At 38.1% G+C, this 18,883-nt stretch overlaps 1 protein-coding gene across 6 annotated transcripts in view; it reads left to right on the top strand.

Annotated features, from left to right (window-relative positions):
* LOC129266418 (cilia- and flagella-associated protein 44-like) overlaps positions 1–18,792 on the top strand; it is a 50,067-nt gene extending 31,275 nt beyond the window's left edge. For 3 of the 6 annotated variants that reach the window (XM_064103360.1, XM_064103361.1, XM_064103359.1), the window contains exons 24-35: positions 3,833–3,974; positions 5,013–5,284; positions 5,559–5,673; positions 6,254–6,440; positions 7,024–7,139; positions 7,629–7,805; positions 8,473–8,669; positions 9,182–9,407; positions 9,953–10,087; positions 11,906–11,920; positions 14,374–14,442; positions 16,876–18,792. In XM_064103360.1, the coding sequence (XP_063959430.1) occupies positions 3,833–3,974; positions 5,013–5,284; positions 5,559–5,673; positions 6,254–6,440; positions 7,024–7,139; positions 7,629–7,805; positions 8,473–8,669; positions 9,182–9,407; positions 9,953–10,087; positions 11,906–11,920; positions 14,374–14,442; positions 16,876–17,010 (1,786 nt within the window). In that variant the 3' untranslated portion in view covers positions 17,011–18,792. The remainder of the gene's footprint in view (positions 1–3,832; positions 3,975–5,012; positions 5,285–5,558; positions 5,674–6,253; positions 6,441–7,023; positions 7,140–7,628; positions 7,806–8,472; positions 8,670–9,181; positions 9,408–9,952; positions 10,088–11,905; positions 11,921–14,373; positions 14,443–16,875) is intronic. The other 3 variants (XM_064103363.1, XM_064103364.1, XM_064103362.1) reach the window with 1 other exon arrangement.
* The last annotated feature ends 91 nt before the right edge of the window (positions 18,793–18,883 follow it).

The raw sequence follows: 18,883 nt of genomic DNA, 5'->3' as shown, positions 1-18,883 counted from the left end.
TAAACATACATCCATGTCCCCATATACAATATCTATCCTAAGCATGTCACATTAATATATCTATGCAGCATACACTACACCCCATATTTTATGAGTTCATGTAGATGTAGGAATAGATACAAGTTATTTTGCATTGTACATGTTATTCATGTACGTAATGACTCTCTTTTTTATTGTCAACACATCAATATGAAATATATATCAGTGTGTTGAGCCCTGCCTTTAGGCTTGTCCAAAGACACGAACGCTGCTCGAAGAAACTCGCGAGATTTTCTAACCATCTCACCTTCCTAACCCGTTGCATCAAGAACACCGTTATCCCGATAGATCTTAGAGTTCGCCCGCCAGTACCCACCAAGTCAGCACGCATCATCGCCGAGAGGACTTCCCGCCTTTTCCTCCGCGAAAGAATCCGCCTCACCCGCATGACTCTTAAGTCTATCCGCGCCGAGATTGAGTCCAGTACTACCGTTGTCCGTTCCGCGCTCGCCGAAGAGCACTACAACAGTGCTCTCGAGCTTTTCGACAATATCTACCGCTACGAATTTGAGAAGTGCAAGTCCCGACAACAGGATAAGTATCGCAAGATTAGTTCAGAGGGTAAGGATGTTTCCATATGTGCCGATACTAACTCTCGGGTCGTCAATTTGTCTAAACGCAAACTGACTTCTGATGAGAGTGCGCTGCTCGCCAAGGGACTTAACTTTTCAGTAGCCCCGAAGCGTGTTCCCGCTACCGAGATTGTTGCAAAGGTTGAATCCTCCATCCGTTCGCTTGATGCCGAGACCATCGGCTCCGTAAGAAGAGAGATAAATGCTATCCTCTCCTCCGCCGAACCGCCTAAACCTAACATTACTCCCGGCATGCGCAAAGCCTTGAAATCGCTCAAGGAAGACGAGTCTATTATGATTTTACCAGCAGACAAAGGCCGCGCCAGTGTTATTCTGGACACCGATGTCTACCGCGCCAAGATGTCCGAGTTAATTGAATCTGGCACCTATCGCGCTATCGGGAAGGACCCGACCGATCGCCTCTCCCGCAAGCTTTCCACTATTCTTCGCGGCTTTCACAAGAATGGTGACATTGATGATTCTACCTACCGTAAGCTAAAACCGTCGCAGAAGCAACCGCCCAGGATCTATGGACTACCTAAAATCCATAAAGCTGACATTCCGCTCCGTCCAATTGTATCATGTGTGAGTTCGTTTGCTTACAACACGTCTAAGTATCTCGCTGATATTCTTGCTCCCTTAGTCGGTTCCAATGGACATGCTGTCCATAACTCCGCATCGTTTGTTGATTTCCTGCGCAGCGAAACCATACAGGAACATGAGGTCTTGGTTTCATTTGATGTGGTGTCATTGTTTACCAATGTACCCATCAACGCCGCATGCAAGGTCGCACTAAGCAGACTCGAACGTGATGAGAGTCTACCCGAGCGCACACAGTTATCTCCGGCCCAGGTAACTGAGCTTTTGAGTTTTGTTTTGCAATCTACGTATTTCATGTTTGCCGGCAATTTCTACGAACAGCAAGAAGGAGCCGCCATGGGCAGCCCTGTTTCCGCAGTGATCGCTAACCTGTTCATGGAAGCTTTTGAGGAACGCGCACTGAGTATTTGCCCGCCCGACTGCGCCCCTATATTTTGGAAGCGATACGTAGATGACACGTTTATTATCACGCATAGATCCACCGCCAATGACCTTTTGAGCCACATGAATTCGCAGCAGCCATCCATCCGTTTCACCATGAAGATGGAGTGCAACGAGCACATTGCCTTTCTAGACACTATGGTGCACCGTGACACCAGCGGCCGATTGTACACAACCGTATACAGGAAGCCCACGCACACCGATCAGTACATTGCTTATGATTCGCATCACCCAAAGTCCGTTAAGCGCGGGGTAGTGAAGTGTCTTTATGACAGAGCTTCACGCATCGTTACTAAGCCCCAGTGCACAGCTACAGAGAAGCAACACATCACCTCGGCTCTTATTTCTAACGGTTACCCGCGCTCCTTCGTTAACCGCGTCGCTAAGAAGAAGAGCGCTCCGTCCGAACAGCCTACGCAATTTAAATCCGCTATAGTAATCCCGTTTGATGATGGTATCGCGCATCTTCTCCGCCGGCGCTTGGAGAAGCATGGCATCCGAGTTATATTCAAGTCCGACAGCATCCGCAGCCAGCTGGTCTGTCCGAAAGACCGCCCGATCCCCGACAGACGCGATGGGGTTGTTTATAAGATCCCATGCTCGACGTGACAAAGTCTACATCGGTGAGACTGGTAGACCTGTGGGGGAACGCATGAAGGAACATCGACGGCGATGTTCGGCTTAGGCGCACTGATAACTCTGCTGTTGCAGAACATGCTTGGGACTCCGATCATCCACCTAACTGGGATGAGGTCAGCTGCATTGCTAATGATAAGCATTGGTATACACGGCGCATTAAGGAAGCGATACAGATCCGTTTGCACCCGAGTAATATCAACAGGGACAGCGGCATTGAGATCCCTGATGAATGGTTACCTACATATACATGTACCATCCGACGGCATACTGCATCCACCGTTCACAGCGCGCGGCGCCCTCACCAGCGGGTGCCTGACACCAGCGCGGATGCTGATTGGCCGGCTGTATCGGCCAGTCACAGCGCGCGGTGCACGCTCCAGCGGGTACCAAGCACCAGCGCGGACCCTGATTGGCCAGCGGCATCGGCCAATCACAGCGCGGCTCACGCCCGAGTGGAGCCAGACAATAGCTCCCGACGCTATATAACCCGTGCGCAGCAGCGTCTTTGCTCATTGCCTGACGAAGTCTAGCAGCTTGCAGACGAAACGTCGCTTTCCCACTACGTTTGCTACATCGTGAGACAACTGGTTATTTCTTCTACTCAAGAAATACATTGTTTTACATGTTAACCTTTATGAGCAGCTGTGCGTAATTGATGTAAAACTCTTTAGTTATGGGAAATAGCTCGTTCATGTATTGTTAAGTGGCAATAAAATTTAGTACCAGCACCGCTGTTGGCATTTTATTAGTCCATCAAAAAGGACTAAAATTCGACATGATTTAGTAGTATTAGTTGCACATTGTCCTAGGATGTATGTCTATGTATGTCTTCTGAAATGTAATCACACGTTGTCAAAATGCATTAATTATTTACATTTCCATATTTCTCAAGCATTATCACCCTTTTATGGTTTCACAGGGACTATTCAGATTCTTAGCTATATGATTTCATTTTTTTTCCTTTTTATTGAATTATTCATTATTTGTTGTGTGATATTAATGTTTAAATTCATATACATGAATATATTCTGCATTTCAAAGATCTTCACTTTTTAATACCCTACACACACACACACCATCACCAATGTGTTTATTAGAGGATACATGTAACAAAACTTTAGATACAATAGACTTGGAATTGATTAGAAACAGTTTGCACGTTGAAATGTGGAGTCAATCACAATCTCTCATGTATGTATGTATGTATAAAGCTGAATATTATAATTTCTCAAATCAAAATATTTGTTTTATGTATTAGTAAATGACCACCAGTGTCATTCGACAAAGTCTGTTTTATTCGACACTTACTGGTAATTACAGTAAAAAACCTGTGCTTCAAGGTCAATTATAAATCAACGAAACATTTCCAATCCGACAACCAATATACTCATATATTCTGTATATTTTGAGTGGGGGCGTCGTGGTCTAGTGGTTGAGCCTCGTCTTTCAATCTGAGGGGCGTGGGTTCGATTTGTGTTTTCCTTATCAAGTAATTTCTTTTGCATGCAATAACAGTTTCACATTACCTTTGTTATTTGCAGGAAGTATGAATACACCCGCGATTCCTTGATGAAATTCCGAGAGGAGATGAAGGCTAAGGAGCTAGCAAAGATCACCGGGGGCGAGGGAGGAGGATTCGGAGGGGGCTTTGGAGGCATGGGAGGGGGTAACGCCCCAACCCAGGTTAGTTCTCAAACTTTAATACTGTTAAAGTATTGGTAGTTATCTTTTATCACTACAGAGTGTTGCAAGAAAATATTAATGATCAATTGGAAATATACATTTGATACATCAATAATATTATAACTATGGCAAATGAAATAATTGTTACCCCCTGTTGAAAAAGGAGATCAGTTGGGTGTTTCATAAAGCTGTTTGTAAGTTAAGAGAGACTTTAAGAACGACTGATGATCATTTATTATGCTCTAAATAATCACCAATGAACGTTAATGTTCAATATTCTTTACCACAAGAAAGGATCGCCAGTCGTTCTTAAAGTCGCTCTTAACTTAATACGACCAGCTTTATGAAACGGACCATAGGGCCCCATGTCATAAAAAGTTGCTATGATAGCAACTCTTGCTGGAATGTCAACTTTCATTGGAAGAGCCAATCAGAAAGCAGAATCTTCACTGTTGTCATGGTAGTTGACATGCTATTATATCAACTTTTTATCAAATGGTGCCATACAATCACATGCAAATCTGTAATTGTTTTCCAGATTTATGATCGATTTTGGAACCCAAAATCTACTTGCAACCTCATTATGTCTCCTGTACACGAACTGACATTGGTTGGGATAGTTTTGTTTTGCCTCATTTCTGCAAATCATACAGCAACAAATTTTACTTTTGTTTATTACCATTTCTGAGCTTGAAAATAACATCAGGATTTTGATAAAAAACTTTACCTTATGCACGGCGGAGAAAAAAAACAATGCCAATGCTTTGCCCAAGAAAGATACATGGTGTACTGTGAAACGTACTATACAAATGCTCTGTTTTCTTGAGATATTTATTCCTGTTTTTGTTTGTTTTGTGTTTCTAGTTTTCCTTTGCTTATAATTACGGGTTCCAGTGTGATATTAATACAATTTCTCTTATATACATGTAGTGATACTATTCCTAAATGCATTCCTATGAACACTTTCAAAGTTAATATTTAAGCTTCCGTCATAGAACCTACAAGCAAATGTGATTTTTTTTTCTTTTGCCATTATAGAAAGCAGACACAAAAGGCCCTAACCCGATGCGCAAGTCTGCCATGTCCTACCGCAGTGGAACCAACCTGGTGACTCCTATCCCCACCGACCCTTCCCTTCTCTCCCCACTGGAATACCAGCTGAAGGAGGTCCATTTGATAGACATGCTTTATAGGCAAGATCAGCTGTTGGGACGCGTCGAGGAGCTCGTTACCAACTTTGACGCCGAGCTTCGTCTCCTCCGTCATGAGAAGTTCAACCAGGATGTGGACCTCAAGAATGCTGATCTGAGGTAAAGTTTTTCTCATCAATTTTTTTCTGATTAATTATTTTCTTATCCTACTGGTGATGATGGTAGCATAATGGATATCGTGATGGTGATGATGCTAATGATGGTGATAGTGATTGTGATGATGATAGTGATGATGATGATGGTGATGATGATGATTTATAAATGGTATATGTAGCATTCATAACCATGCTCATTGAATCTACCTTAGGCTGTAATCCAATAGTTCCAAGGTTTTGAGATAAACTTTCTGCATGTTTTTTCTTTTCTATTCTAGGCGTGTGACTCTATTTGAAGAGTTACAGCTCCTGAAGGAGTTTGAGAAACGAGAGAATGTCCTAGCAGCCAAGGTGGATGTGAAGATCAAGGAACGCTCAGATATGCAGGCAAAGGTATGCTTACTCTCAATGGCATTACTTGCATGAAATAGCTTAGAAAATTTTATTGTGTACATTGCTTTTGCATTGACTGTTCTTTAAAGGCTAAGTTTACCCCATAAAAAAGAGATTTCTAAAATCAGATTAGCCTAATTCTGAAAATTTCATCAAAATCGGATGTAAAAAAACAATGTTATGACATTTCAGATTTTTTTTTTTTTTTCACAATATTCATAATGTACATGTAGGCATATTAGAGAGCCAATGATGTCCCACATTCATGGTTTTTTTTCTAAGTGCAATGTACTTGTGTGAATAATATAATATTTTTGTTTGTGAAGAGACTACAGTATAAGGAAGTGCTTCATTGAATTTAAAAAGGATAAACAATTGCAATCCTACCTGTTCAGGGAGATCATGATACATATTTTTGTCATGGGGGAAAAACTGGAAAAAAAGTTTCAAAGTTTACAGAGCAAATTAAAACTTAAGTACAGCAATATACTTAAATGGAAGGAAACAAATGAAACTACTTGTCTGTGTATTTAGTGATATTTGTATTTAACTTGATACATATTTACTCGTTCCTGTAAAGGTGGTTGAATGCCAGTTGAAGCTAGATTTAAAACGGAAAGACATCGAGAAGCTGAGTGAGAAAGAGAAGGCCCTCTATGCCACCTTCCAGTCATCTCTAGGAGAGAATAACAAATTCCAGGAATTTCTGACCAAAGTCTTTAAGAAGAAAATCAAGAGGGCCAAGAAAAAAACCAAGACGGAAGGAGGTATGTTACAGACATTTCAATACATGTAATTTACCCTTAGCCAATCAGATGGAGTATTACAGAAGGTTTGAAAAGTTGTCACTGAACTGGTAAAAGGCTTCTTGAATTGTGCTTCTGGGGGGTGTTTCACAAAAGTATTACTTAAAGTCGCACTTAAGATGCCTAGTTGCGTGTGGTATAAATGGCATGACTGCATTGGTCAAGTCATGCTATTAGGAGGATGCACACTACTGCGTATTGATCAATAAGATAACGCGCTGCATATCATGTATGCGTCGGCATTTTAGTGCGACTCTAAGTTATACTTAAATCTTTATGAAACATCCCCCTTATAATGTAGATAACTGACATTGATTTATTGCATTACCTTAAAACTTTGCTGAAGTATGCATATATGTATGGCATTGATCTGTTTGTTTTTAGAGGACATGAGATCAAGAGTCATTGAGGTAACTATTTGAAATTTTAGAAATTAGTTGTGTTTATGTTCTTGGTATGGCAATGGTGGAGACATAAATTTTGACTGCATCTAGTTATAGATGTGTTACTAAACCTGAATTGATTTCAAATGTCATATGTACAGAGTCTGATGAGGAGAGTGATGAAAGCTCCGATGATGAGTCTGACTGGTCAAGCGATGATGACGAATCAGGAGAAGAGCAGCTGGATGATTCAGTCTGTCCTCCTGGCTGTGATCAGGTAAGACTAAGAGATTAGTGATGATGAGGATGGTGATGGTCATAATTTCTTGCACTCTCTGTCGCGACAGTATGCGCTTTGCAATCCTAAATCCTAAAGTCACATTACGACAGACTGCATTTAGATTTCTTGTGCCAGCTGTGGTGGAAGAAAAGGTAGAGACCACCTTTTACGGAAGATATCAAAGACACAGATCTATGAACCTGGATAAGAAAATGTAGAAGTACATCATGCCAATCTCATTACCAAAGTGTGATTTCATTGATTATATTAATATTTTAATGTCAATGTTGTGAGGTAAAAGCTAAAGCGGAAAGAATTAACAATGTTTAAGCTCAGATAGACTTATTAGCATGAATGATGCTGATGACATTTGAATAAGGTATAAATTGCTGGAAGCCATTGTGATTGTGACTGAAATTTCTTGATGCAATGGACAAGAAGATGAATTTGTTTATACATGCACAATTTCTTTCTATCTATCCTCAGGCACTGTTTGATAATACCTGTGCTCTCCGTGAGAAGCGACTTGACATTGAGGAGCTGATGGCTGAGGAGAAGAAGACGGCCGAAGCTCTGAAGAAAGAGACTGATGCCTTCACCAAGAAACAAAAGATCATTGAGAATGGTCTTAAGACAGCAGAAGCTGACCTTGAACAGTTCCAGGTGAGTTTGCGAACCCTGAGACTTCATCCGGTGAAACATTTCATTAAACAAGTGGTTATAACGCTCTGAACCATTCAAATCTAAGGATTTCAGTTGCTTATAACAAACAGTCGCTGATTTTCACAGACAAATTTGCTGGGAGCAAATCAGAAGATCTTTGAGAATGGCTTCAAAATAGCAGGAGCTGACTTTGAGCAGCTGATGATTATGGGTTCTTGTAAAGCGCCGGTATCCGCCTCAGCTGGGCGCTCATGGCGCTTGCTCAAAAATAGGAAGTATCTCACAAATTTCAATGTCTTCAAACAGCTAGTGACCCATGAGGCTTTATGACCAGAGCATTTCATGAAAGATCTTGTCAGTAATTCTCACTGACAATTATGCTCCAAGCCAGTCAGACACAAGGTTTTCAGTAACTTATAACAAATCATGATAATCACTTACTATTTGTTTCATGAAATGTGCCCCATGTTAAACATGTAGTCAACAGCTCAGTTCTGCAGAACCTAAGTTACTGCCTAGTCTTTACCGAAATGTAACAAACATTCCCAATCAATTCGCTATATCAACTCTTCTACCCTCTGAAGGTTAACAGTATAATTCATTAGGTAACTTGTGAACAGTTCATGAACATTGATGATAAGATACTATGTTTTTCTTTACTTTATAGCTTGAAAAACAACAGAAGCTGAATGAACTTGATGTGATAGTGACCCTAAGGCTTCACCAGGTTGAGCATGTAGTCAACGGCTCTGTTCCCCAAGACCTTAGCCAGTGTCTAGTATTCACCAACCAAGCCATTAGAAGACTGCAGCAACGGATCAGGGAATTGAAGGAAGAGAAGAGTGCCCAGCGACGACATTACAAGTGAGTTTGTACAGTATAGAATTGGGGAGGGAGAAGAAAGGAGTCAGAGAGATCAAATTTTCTTAAATATGGAATATTTCAAATTTGTACTCCTTACGATGTGAAACAAAGTTAGATTCCTCACTGATTATGTGGAATTGCCATTATCGTAACCCATTGTGATTCAATCGATTAATTCAAACTTTAATTCATACAACAAAATACCCCCTCCCAAAAAGAAAGAAAAAAAAACAGAGAAAAAGACATCATTAGTGTTCCCATTTGCAATCTTCCTATTGTGCGTATAACTTTTTCTTTAAAATAAGGGAAACTTTGAAATGTATTGTTTTTACATATTTCAATTTCAATGTAATTTTCTGCATTAGGCTTGATATTTTCTCTTCGCTCCAAAACCAATATTTATTATTATTTTTTTGAGGGGGGAGGCAGTTCCCTTTGACTTTGATAGTGAGATAGTCTACATGTTACTTATAATGATATCAAACTTGGATCTTGACTATCTTCTTCTCTAGGGAGCATCGCCAAAAGCATGTCCAGCTGATCAAGGATCGCAAGCTGATGGAGGCCCGCATCGATGAGCTGGAGGAGAAGTCTAACGATATGATGAGGCTCAAGTTTGGCCGCATCGTCGACCTGGACAAGATGGAGACGGTGGGCGTGAATCGTAACGTGGAGGAACTCAAAGAGAAGATCAGGATCAATGAGGGACAGAACGCCCAGGAGATGCAGAAGTGGGAGGTTAGTTGGTGTCCAAGTTTAATTTAAAGATGTGGTTTATGCTAATTAATGTTAGGAGTTTGACGGTTTGTAGTGATGAAGGTGGTCGTCATAATGTTGGTGGATGACATTGATACTGATAATGAGGATGGTGTTATTGGCATGGATAATGATGATGCTGGTGGTCAAAGATGATTGCCATTGCCTGGTGATGATGATGATACTGGAAATGGTGGTAGTGATGATGATGATTATGATAATGTAGATGGTGGATGTAATGATGATAGTGATGATAATGGTGTTGGTGATAATGACGGTGATGCTGATGGCAATGCTAGTGGTGGTGATGTTGATAATGATGATAGTGTCGATGAAGATGACAATAAAGCAGTTTGAACCTATTTATCTACTTGTTAATATACATGTATTATTGAAGATATTGACATTTTATTAACAACATGAAACTTTTGCATTGTGTAGACACTGATCTATCAAACACTCAACAGTTGTCTCTCTGAGTATGGAAGGATTATACCAAATTCTCCACCATCCCTTTTTTTCCACAGAAAAAAATCCTTGCCAAGAAGAAGCGCATAACAGAGCTAACCAAGGATAACACAGAGCGTCTCCGGCAGCTCACGTTCTTGGTAGGAGAGAATACAGACCTAGAGAAAGAACTAGATGCCCGCCAAACAAGTCTGGTGAGTATATGTACAACTGTACTTTGCGACTACATGTACATGTACCTCTGTAAAGCAGCCACTAAAAACTCTTTCTCATTGGAGCAAATTATGATTCCAGCATGACAAGTAAAACTCAAATATTCAACATCTCCCCATTAGCTTCTGACAATAATTTAATTGTGATTAGTTTCATGATATGGTATCCAAGATCTAGCATCAACACATATGCAAATTACAAACGAAATGAAAAAAAGAAACTGATTGACAGGTGCTAGGGTACTAACTTGTCAGGGCTGTTAGTTAAAGTGACATTAAATATTTTTTCCACTCTATCAGGTTGTCAGGATATGTACGTTGCAGGGACCAGGGTGGGGGGGGGGGAGTTTCGGGGGTTTCAGCCCCTCATTTTTCCTAAACTGTATACGAAAACGTAGAAATTACCATCTGATTTTGATTTTTTGCATGATCAGCCCCCCACTTTCAAAACTGTTTGCGGCCCCTGCATTACTCGTAAAATTTGAATAATTTGTTTTTCGTAAGATGCTATTCATCTGAATTTTTGCCCATGGTGGATGTATAATATAGTCTAATTACAATTTAGTTTATTTCTGCAGTCCTATTAAATATAGTAGAACTCCCTCAGTGTTAAAATATCTGATATTGAAGAAATAATCTCTATTTCTCTCTGTAATTAGAATAAGTATGACTTAGATGTTCCTAGCGAAAAGGTAAGATATTTTTAGATAGATGGAACTCATGTTGCATCTTTCTACAATATATTTAGCTGTGTTGCTTTAATTGTTGCAAGCTATTTTATTGGAATTATTTTGCTCTTAGTATCATTGCTAAAGTTGAATGATCAGAATGTGTTGCCCAGTTTCAGCATTTCCTTTGTTCTTTGTTTCTTTTATTATTTATTCATGACTCCCATGAGCAGAATTTAGTTCAGTGTTTTATTTTACTTGACTGTTTAAAGTTTTACATGGAGAATAAAAGTACAATGAGCTGATGGTGGGGAGGGGGAGGGGACAAAGAGAAAAGAAGAGGAGAGGGAGAGGTAAAATGGAAAGAAAATGAAACTTACGGGGAATGATTGAAGCATTCGGACTTGATTGTAATAGTAATACATGTAGCAGGCACAGTGTACTACACATTTGTGAACATGTAGCTGTTTTTGTAAGTCTGCATTGTAAACACCTATTGATTTGGGCTTCCACCATTTATTTGTACATTGTAAGTTATTGCTTTGTAAAATTTTTGTCTCCAGAAATTTCGTTAAAAGTTTCACTTCTGTACGAGAAAAAAAATGTAAGCTATCGTACAATGTAGGCAGTTGTGTTTCATACCCAAATTATTGTAACTTCCTCTTTATACATGTTTACATGTATGTACATGTATATAATCATCTGTTTTATGATGGACTGGTGACACATGCTTGAACTGCCGATATTTATTTCAATACTCTTGCAAAATTTTGTTTCATAGTATATTTGCCACCGACATTTTAGACACTTGTGGGTTGACCACTTGTTTCTAAAGACATTCAATAAAGTAGGGTTCATGAGTGAGCATTGACAATGAAAAGAAATATTTATGGTACTGTTCGTTATGCAACTGGTTACCATTTTGACAATTTTCCCATGTGCTTTCATTGAAGTGACATGGCTTTGATATCAAAATATATTTTAATATTCAATTTTAGCATGTTCAGCATTGTGATTTCTTATTTTCTACTTATTTTTATTTTGAATTTGATCTTTTGATATCTATGTTTATATATTTCATTTGTCAATATAATTTTATTTCAATCAATTTTTTTAATGAATGCTAAATCAGACTGGGCAGAAATCGGTAATTCTTAAATTTGACATTTTTAAATCTCTTATTTTGTCTATTAAATGTAATATACTAAATTCCTTGACTTTATGTTTGCTATTAATAATTTTCTTCACTCCCTCAAATACTTCACTTTTGACAATTGATTAAAATTGGCAAATTTTCCTTTGCACAGACATGTTTGTCCTTTAATTGCTCAGGCCCAATGTCCCTCTGTATTAATACTTTCAGTTATAGTAAATATTTGTCATGGTAATTACCACGAAACCCTTGATTTTGATTGGCTGCTGAATCCTGTTACAACGATTATAAGTTCTTTATGAAATAATTTATTATTTCTCCTTTTATTTCAGGCCATATTTATAACTCTTTATAAAAAGATCCCCAGGCACAGCACTTCAGATTTTGCTTCTGATTGGAGAAAGTGCTATACATGATTTTTTTTTCTTAATGACCCAATTATTCAAGTTTAGATTTTATGTTTCCAAAATTTTGGTTAAAAATAATTGGTTTTGTGCTTCACAATTTCATTCTTAATATTGTTCTCATATTTTGTATGCTTATGGGAAGTGAGAAAAATAATAATAAAAGCAACCAAAATGAACATTTTAAATGAAACTTGGTAACCAATTAGCAATAAATAATCAAAAGTAAATTTTGCAAAGTTCATGTGCCCTTTCCTTCTTGAAACAACTTTATACACATGAACTCAATACCGGTACCCCAAACTTTCTAAGAAGGAAGAGAAGATTATATGCTAATGATTCAAAATGACATCCCAGCACATCCCAATATAATTTTTTTTTTATGCCTCTGCCATATATAGTCGCCGAGGATGATATTCATTGACGCGAGGCATAAGTCGGTGGTATAAATTAGTAATCATTGCTTAACGACGAATATATACAGGGGTAAGATTAGTCGTTCAGTTTGGGGTCAAAACCAATAAAGTTTGGGTTGTTTCCTACATGTATGTAGGTGAACATGACCTTGAGGCAGCAATGTTACCGTGGGGAAGATTGGAAATGTTTCTAAAAATAGGAAGTCGTCAATAATCTGGAATTTATTAACGAGACAGGAGTATTAAGAAGAGTGATAGGTGTCATCCATGTACACTCATGATATATGAATGATTGAAGTAGGTTGTATGTAGAATGACAATATTAACTTGTTACGGGATGTTACTAATTGCACAGTGTTCACTAAGTCTGTTCCTGCTATTCACACCATTGCCCTTCCAACTTACCTTTTCTTACCCCTTCCCCTCCCTTTAAATTTTAATTTGACCAAGAAATTCTGTAATTCTCATAGACAGTGGATTGTAAAACTTGCATATATGACAACTCTTGTGATGAGAAAAATGGATTGTTTCTCATTTATGATAATATTGTTTTTACTTTTAATACAAGTTGTGTTATCAGGGTTCGTATTTGACATTGCTTTTAAGTTTGAACTTTACTAATTTATTATCATGAGCTCTTCATGGTGTGACTTCTAATATATTTTCCCATTGACTGGGAGATTATGCTAACATTCCATAGACCCTATCCAACATATATTGGGGGCTCAGTCTTCAACAGAAAAATGAGATAAATTCTTGTGGCCCTTTTACCTAAAGCTTGGCGATTGATCTTAGGGCTGCTTTTTATGATTGATAATATGCACAACAATCAATCTGCCCAAGATTAACCATTACGGTCATGTTACTGGCCCTGGCGGGTGTTTCATAATGTTGATTATAGATTACGAGCATCTTTGCAAACGACTGGTGACCCTTTTTTGTGTTAAATGATATTTAATATATTGGTGCATGTTGATTTAGTTCTTAAGAAAGAGTAACCAGTCTTTGTAAAGTCACTCTTAACTTACAAATAGCTTTATGAAACACAAACCTGGACCATCAATAGAGTATATAGTTTTGTAATGTGGTTTGTAAATCAATAATTATTTAATTATTTAATTATCTAATTATCTTTTTTCATTTTCGACCAGTAAATTTTGGCTATTTCAGTTCAGTTCAACTTTATTCAATTCCAATATTAAAAACATTTTACAAATCAATAGTATGTACATACATATTGGTATAGATAGAGTATTGAAATTAGGTACATGTATAGCTGTAAAAAAATACATGAAGGTCTTGTCAAGACAGCTCCCTTAATAACATAAGATTTGGTCAATTAATATAAATTTTTTTTTAGAAAATGGTCAATTTCTAAAAAGTCACTGGCCGACAGCAATTTTTACCAATCATCTTGGACCGTTGGACTGGCGCAAATGTCACACGCTGTTATCGGTGGGACATAGTGTTTTGTACTGTAACATGTCCTTCCTCTATGAAATAAGGAAGAGGCATGTTGACACAATGCAGGCTTCAGTCATCTGCCTGTACCATTGTGATATATAGCTTAAGTTTGAAGTTTATGAGTGATTCTTTGACATTCTATCACATTATTTTATTCCCATAGGGCAATGAATTCCAGGGCAGCCGGAAAGCTGATGTGGTAGAGAGGAAACGTTTGATACAACTTGTACAGGTATGTTATCTTTCTTCATTCAAACAACAATTCAACAAAAGTGATAGAGAGAAAAAAGAAATCTTCATACTTTCAAGATGTACTTCAATCCAAACTTCCTGTGTGTGAAATCTTTCTTCATTTTTACGAAGCTACATGTACAATACACTCCCCAATCAGACATGACAAGCAAGATTTAATACTTCCCCAATAATAAAACATCTTTCCTGGCACACATACACGAAAGCAATAACCCTGTGCCATGCCCTACTACTTCGGGAAACACTAAATTTAGCACTGGCTTAGTCCCAAAGCTCACATTTCAGTAAACAGATGGGACTAAGCAGGCTGAAATCTCTTCAAATCCACCCATTATCCTGGTTGGATCATCAAGAGATAAAGGAAACGATGCGACGATGAAGATCTGTGGTGTGCCCCTTGGTGCTTGATCGAGTGATGCGATGATTGCACACTCAATTTCCCCATTTGCCCTAAACTGTACTCTGCTAGAAAAAATTTACGATAACTTAGATCAAAATTCTATTGAGATTGGGTATTGAAAAAAAAATGTTTAGTTTTGCCAGAAGCATGACTCCGAGACATTATGCTCTGGTGGAGATTGCTCCAGACAAAATTTGCAGACATAGCCAAAATTAGATGATTTAACAAACTTTAATCCTATGGCAACTGTTATCTGTATTCCTACATTATTCTGAATTGAAAACCTATTCACAGATAAACCCCAACCATAACCCTTTGTCTTTAGAGAAGGTAAAGCAGGAGTTGCTTTCACTGCCAGAGCAAATGTTGAATCATCGGTAATGAAAACCTCACCTTAAATAAGATATGAGCAATATATATTGAAAGAAGGAATATCATTCATGATTCATTCACATATTTATTTGAAAATAAATCCCTGGAAACACCAGCCTTTAAAAGTGGAGCCAAGTTTTCTGGAGGTGCCGTCTTTCAGCGGCTCCAAAAATAGAATCCGATAGGCCAGAAATATGTGCAGTATTCCCAAATCAGTCATATCAAGTCCGACCGCCAAATGTTCTTATCATCACATCATCGCTACATGAATTTGCAGAAAGGATCATGGAATGTGACATTTCAAGAGAGGAAGAGAGATATTTTGTTGTTTTTGTTGATGGTAGTTGATGCTACTTGGAGTTTGGGGTATTTTTAGAAAGAGATGATACGGTAATACCCAAGACCACCAAGCAAGTTCAATCACATGGTTATCAATGTCATGAAAGTTAGTTAAGTTTTAGACCCCCCCTCCTCTTCCCAATATCAGTGTGCCGTTGAATAGGACATGCGGACAAGCCATTTGCCTTTAATCTGAAATGCCAACATTTCTCTGGGGATAATCAAAGTGTTGGGGAAACTTTTTGGAGATTTCCTGGAACAGATCAACAAAAAACATGTTGCAAAATTATTACCATCATCGCCTAAATGGGAGTATTCAACATCGACACACAAACACGGTTTATCTCTTTATAAATACTTCATATAATTTTATAGTATTATTCGTAACGACCGAATTAATGGCGTTTCTATTGCACATTTTTGTTTAACCCTAATTCTCCCGGGGGGGGCCATTATGGCCCCCCCCCTCGACAATTTTCGCGATATATCTGCTGCGCAAAATTTTTTGACCTCGCCGCTCACCGACTTTTTACTTTCAAGTCTCGCGCAAATTTTGAGCCCAAATTTGTGACGCCCGGGTACACGGTGACGACATTACGCAACATTATGTAAGTGCATGTCAGACCCAAAGTTGCTCATAAACGTGATTTCATGTACAAATCCAATGCAAATTGTGTATTTAGCCAAAATTCATAAATGTATCATTATTTCTACTTTTACTGATTAAACTTAATTAATTTTGCCTTGTTTATGATCAGAATTAAGTCTGGAACAATTTACATTGAAAAAACAATAAAAAACAAAAAGTAAAAAAACAAAGAAATACATAAGAAATTCATAAAACAATAAAATACATAAGAAATTGATTTCCAAACTGAAGTTTTTTTTTAATGCGATTGTTAAGAATGCTACAAAGAATATTTTTACCAAAAATTAGCACTCTAGGAGCTTTATTTAGTGAATTAGAGCAAAAAGTATGATTTATGCATAAATTAGCATAATTAATTCATATAAAATAAAATCTCATTATTTTGGAAAATTTTACCATACAGCCTTGTAGATTACATCGCACACTACCAGCGTGCAAATTTTTGCGTCGCTCGCGCGATCGGCGGCCGAGATCTTAAGGGGGGGCCATAATGGCCCCCCCCCGGGAAGGACAAGAATCAAAATACCCCGGGAGAGTTAGGGTTAAATTGCAGTGTTGGTTGGTAAGTGACTGCCCAATATAAAAATAACCTGTTATGTAATCAATTTATATTCTTTAATTGTGATATAGTTATACTTGTCTGTCCTTTGCAGCTCCAAGCCCAAGAGATTGAGGCGTTGAAGGAAGAGATTGGTCTGCTTTCGAGGAAAGGGGGTCACATCCTACCCCCTACCCAGCCTCCAGCTCCACAGACACCCCATGGCGTAAGGTCAACGGTCAACAACTAGGAGATACCGTACCCCCTACCCGGCCCTGCACACACCCCATGGCGTAATGTCAACGGTCAACAACTAGGTGATATCATCTTTGTGCTTTGAATCACTACTACACTGTATTTACTCAAAGTAGTCACTTTCTCATGAAAAGGACCCGTCAGATGTTTTATCTGACAATGTTTGTTTCATCCAACAGTTACCATTATCAGTCAGACAACAGGGGAACGTTTCATTAAAAGACTGTCATGGTCATATCTGACAAGTCCGTTTTTATCCGATAGTTACCATAGTAACAGTACTTGTCAGCCAATCAAAATTCTGGAAAGTTGTCGGATCGGACATCTTGTCACACAAAAACATTGATGAAACGCTCCCCAGAGAAACGTTTGATGAAAGGACTTGTCGGACGTTTTATCAAACAAGTCCCGTTTTATCTGCCAGTTACTATAGTAATGGACAAAAAATATTGATGAAATGCTCTTCCGTTTTTATCAAAACCAGGGAAAGTCGTCCGATCCGACAACCTGAATGGTGATTAATGGCTCCCGAAGCTACAGTCACAAATACCTTTACAAACACTATACATATGATTTCATACCATTTATTGCAACATGTATGTATAAAAAAAGTTTGTACGGTGTTCGTAAAGTTATTAGTGACCGTAGCAGTACCAAGAGTTACATGTACATTCCCAAGTTTCCCATGTTAGAATGTCAGAAAGATTGGGTAGTATTCATGAACTGATAACATTGTCCACCGTTTGTTCTCGAGGATATTACTACATATTACAAGATGATATAAATTATCACCTGTTTCGTAACACAAAGACTAGTAATAATGGTCTTGCGTTTGTTTTTTTCAAGATTTATTGCACATTGTGGTCAATGCAATCAATCGTAAAATAAATGTTCAATGATTGTTGCAATTAAGCTTTTTGCAGCAAAACCCTGGACATTGTGAAAACCAACCTCTAGCTTTTCATCTACTTTCTTACATATTATTGCTTCTTAGTTTGGCTTGTTTCCAATTTTCTATACAATATTAATGTTTTAGAAAATAATGTATTAAAGAGTATCTTTGGTGGCACTCAACCATAACAGCAGAGCGGACTAGAGCCAGAGGGGCATAATGTATTTATTCGCTAGATGATGATGCTATTCCACTTTGATATAGGGCATTGGGACATGGTCTCTTTTTAATAGCACTATAGAGACATATCATTACCTATAAATGAGTTTGGTCACAAGGTAATATGGTGCCTTGGAATAATTCCTACAATTTATCAAAATCAATTTGGAATCACTTGTAAGGTATTTTGAAAGAAATTGATAAACACAAATATTTTTGGTTGATGCCACTCTTCTAATATGGTCAAACCAGGGTCAATAATTTCCATTTTTTCCCTGCACCATGTATTCTTTACACAAATAATATTGCAAGAAATACAACAATTTTATATTGACAATTTATATAATGTAATTTATTATCATAGTGACATAAGTGTATAAAGATATACAAAGAGAATGTACATACAATATTGCAGAAAAATATCACTATTTACTTACACCAATATGCTATTGTACTTCAAGTATTCTTATGCAAGAAAGAAAATTCATAGAATGTATCCATTGTTCTCTCACTCTCTATGCCTATACTGCCTTAAAATCTTCTCCATTTTCAGAAACCTTGAAATTTATAGATTGTTGATATTTATCTACCAAATTGTACAGACTCCGTCCATACAGGAAAATGAGATTCTATGCTAAATAAATCGTTCTTTCATTCCAGAACAAAGTGTGTGTTATGTCCTTATTTTCTTATCCTTCTCCAAAGCAACAGTCACACCAACGACCAACAGACTCCGAACCGACCGATGGTATGCCGT

This window comes from Lytechinus pictus, chromosome 8, assembly GCF_037042905.1.
Source record: "Lytechinus pictus isolate F3 Inbred chromosome 8, Lp3.0, whole genome shotgun sequence".
NCBI classification, from domain to species: domain Eukaryota; kingdom Metazoa; phylum Echinodermata; class Echinoidea; order Temnopleuroida; family Toxopneustidae; genus Lytechinus; species Lytechinus pictus.
The sequence above is the reverse complement of the archived record's forward strand: the minus strand, read 5'-3'. Positions and strand labels throughout refer to the sequence as shown.